The sequence below is a fragment of the Pteropus vampyrus genome, unplaced genomic scaffold (assembly GCF_000151845.1).
Source record: "Pteropus vampyrus isolate Shadow unplaced genomic scaffold, Pvam_2.0 Scaffold78, whole genome shotgun sequence".
Classification (NCBI taxonomy): Eukaryota; Metazoa; Chordata; class Mammalia; order Chiroptera; family Pteropodidae; genus Pteropus; species Pteropus vampyrus.
Window position 1 is genome coordinate 6,029,605 of NW_011888859.1, and position 3,367 is coordinate 6,032,971.

At 38.0% G+C, this 3,367-nt stretch overlaps 1 protein-coding gene across 1 annotated transcript in view; it reads left to right on the plus strand.

Annotated features, from left to right (window-relative positions):
• LOC105293859 (sorting nexin-9) overlaps window positions 1-3,251 on the plus strand; it is a 37,515-nt gene extending 34,264 nt beyond the window's left edge. The window contains exon 9 of the mRNA XM_011362733.2: window positions 3,025-3,251. Within this exon, the coding sequence (XP_011361035.2) occupies window positions 3,025-3,236 (212 nt within the window). The 3' untranslated portion in view covers window positions 3,237-3,251. The remainder of the gene's footprint in view (window positions 1-3,024) is intronic.
• The last annotated feature ends 116 nt before the right edge of the window (window positions 3,252-3,367 follow it).

Here is a 3,367-nt window from a genome sequence, read left to right on the forward strand (position 1 = left end):
CCTAACATATGGTCTGTACCGGAGAGTGTCAGTGTGAGCTTCAAAAGAATGTGAACTCTGCAGCAGCTGGGTGGAGCACTCTCTGTATAGTGTCGGTTAGGCCGAGCTGGTTGATATGTTGTCCAGCTGTCTCTATGGCTATAATATACATCTTTTTGTAACATCACAGTGCACTTCGGATTACTATTCTAGTAAATTAATAGAAATATCTCTGCAGTAGAGCTTCATTCCCTTCTCTCTTTTTATGCTATTATCATATATTGATATTTATGTATATTATAAATGCATCAGTGTAGTATGATAATTACTGCTTTTTATACTGTCTTTTAAAGAAGTTAGGAGAAGCAGTTAGAAAACATTTATCTATGGAGTCTTTTATATTAACTGACATATTTTCGGTGCTCTTCTTTTCTCCCTATGGATTTGGGTAATTTCCTTTTAGCCTGAGGTAGCATGTTTTTATCCTGAAGGACTTCCTTTAATGTTTCTTATAATGCAGGTCTGCTATCAGTGAATTCTCTCATATTGTGTTTATCTAGGAATGTCTTTATTTTGCCTTTATTTTTGAAATACAGGTTTACTGGTTATAGAATTCATGTCAGATAGTTTTTCCTTCAGCGTGATGAATATGTCTTTCCATTGCCTTCTGCCCTCCATTGTGTCAGATGAGAAATCATTCTGTTCATTGGTCACACTGATAGACATGCATGTACACCCTACCATATGTGATAAATTGCTTTTTTCTTACTGCTTTCAAGATTTTTCTTACTGTTTTTGTGTTTCAGCAGTTCGATTCTGTTTATTCTAGTTGGGGTTTGTTGAGTTTCTTGGAAATATAGATTAAAGTTTTCTATCAAATTTGGGAAATGTTCTCCCATTATTTGTTCAAATATTTTTTTCTTCTTTCTCTTCTCCTTTGGGGTCTCCCATCACAAGTCTGTAGGTATATTTGATGTTTTCTGAGGCTCTGTTCATTTTACTTTAGTTTTTTTCCTCTCTGTTCTTCATATTAGATAACTTCTTTTGATTTATCTTCAGATTCAGTTACTCATTCTTGTTCCATCTTGAATCTGCTTTTAAACCCTCTACAGTGAATTTTTAATTTTAGTCATTGTATTTTCAACTTCAGGGTTTTCATTTGATTCTCATTTCTGTCTCTTAAGAATCTCTATTTGTTGGTTCTTTGCCATGTTTTTCTTTAATTTTTTAAACACGGCTTCCTTATGTTCTTTGACTATTGATAGAAGCTGTTTTGTCTGCCATTTTGTTTTTGTCTGCTAAATTCAACATCTGGGGACACTTACCAGATGGTCTCTCATGACTGCTTTTCTCAGCATGGGTCACGCCTTGCTGTTTCTTTACAATCTCTTAATTTTTTGTTGAAAACTGGACATTTTAGAGACTATTATGTTAGCAAGTCTGGATTCTGATTTTTCTCTCTGAAAGTGGTTGTTTCTGCTTCATGTTTTTTTGTTTGCCTGTGCTAAATCTCCGAAATTCGTCTCTCTCAAAGCTCAGTTTTTATGTTTTTCTTTTTTAAGTTTGGCTTCCTAGGGTTCACCTGCACCTGTGTAGATTGGGGGTAAGCCTACCTCAAGCCATTAAGGCTTCTGTCCTCTGCCGGTGGATCTGTGTGTGGGTAGGGGAGCACGTTCAAAGCACAAGTCACTTTAAAGTTAGCCCTGGCTTTTACCTTCTCGAAGGCCATTTTGTGTCTCCTTTACATACATGTGCAGCCTCAGAGTTGGCCAGGAGTATGTCGCTGGCCGGGACCCCATCTAGTCTCCACTGGTTCTGCCTCAGCCTCAGCCTGGAGTGTCCGTCTTGGCTCTACCATATAACCTTGGCTAGTGGAACCGTCGGCCCTCCCTGGTCACCAGCCTCTAGATTGTCACTGCCGCCACCACTGAATATGGACATCTCCCACTGCTCTGGGTCACGTGAGCCTCCTCCCTCACCAGGGAAAATGCAGCTGCCAGTCTTCACAGCCCGCTCCGCCCTGGCAGAACTTCAGCTCAACCACGAAGAGGGTGGGGAGGCACGGGACAGCCCTAGGCGCGACTTCCACTGTTCTTGCCTGAAACTCAGCAGTTTTACAAACATGAACTTCAGAAAGCTCTTTGCCTTCGGTCGATTTCCAGAGCACTGATTTTTTTGATTGTCTGGGTTTATAGTTTTAGGGGGACTGGCTTTGCTGATGGCCTTACTTGACTGTAGCTTGAATTTCCATCTTCAGAAACCTTTGAACTGATAGTGATATTGTTTGGTAGGCTTATAAAAATTCTCAGTGTTCCCTGATGTTTGGTGCGCCAAGCTTGTTAAACTGATTTTCTACTTTTAAAACAAATAGGGCTTATTAAGCTCTGTCTTAAGATGGTCATAGTTCTGGAATAGCTGCTTTTATTACTGCATTCATGGAAAATGTACTTTTGCTATTTTCCATTTAAGTAATTTTAAAAACAAGGGAGAAAAAGAGCTACAGTCCCAAGTTACTTTGCATAAATACCAAATTTACATTTGTATATCTGAGATATATTGCATTTGGATGCATTTTATAAATATAGAAATTTCATGTACTTTGAAAGAATTATTTATTAAAATTCCACACTATCAGCCCTTTTTTGCCTATAGGACTTAATATGGCCACATAGAAACTAGCACAATGTTAGTTTATAAGAAAGAGAACGTTTTTCATATTGAAATAAGATTTACTTTTAAATTCATTAAGTATTTTGGGGATCCTTGAAGAAAATAGCACTCCACGGCTATGATTATTCTTGTCACAAAAGGTTTGTTGATTTGTCAAAATGGAATTTGATTCTTATAAACTAAAAAATCTGTTGTATCTTTCTTATGGGTCTAAGAGTATTCACTGGGTTGGCTTGTTTTTAGGTTAGTGAAAAATTACCATGGTTTACCTTTTACCAAAGAAGTGTCTGTCAAGTAGCCAGTAGCTTTTCAGCTGTAGTAGCAGTGATTCATTTTAGACAAAGTTGTATATCACTCTTGGCGTGTGTCTTGCAGGTCGCTTTGAAGAAGAATTTATCAAAATGCGCATGGAGAGACTTCAGGCGTGGATGACCAGGATGTGTCGTCATCCAGTAATTGCAGAAAGTGAGGTTTTCCAGCAATTTCTAAATTTCCGGGATGAAAAGGTAGGATATTTTATTATGACAGCTTTAGAGTATATTGAGAATTGTCTCATTCACACCAATTTTATGTCTGAAAGGAGTTAAAATTATGTTAGTTAGGCGATTATTCCTCATTTCCTGCAAAGACAATGAAGGGATAGAAACCTAAGTCCCTACCCTTGGGAATGAGTCATGAAGTGTGACCGAACGGCTTGCCAGGATGGTTTTCTTTAAAC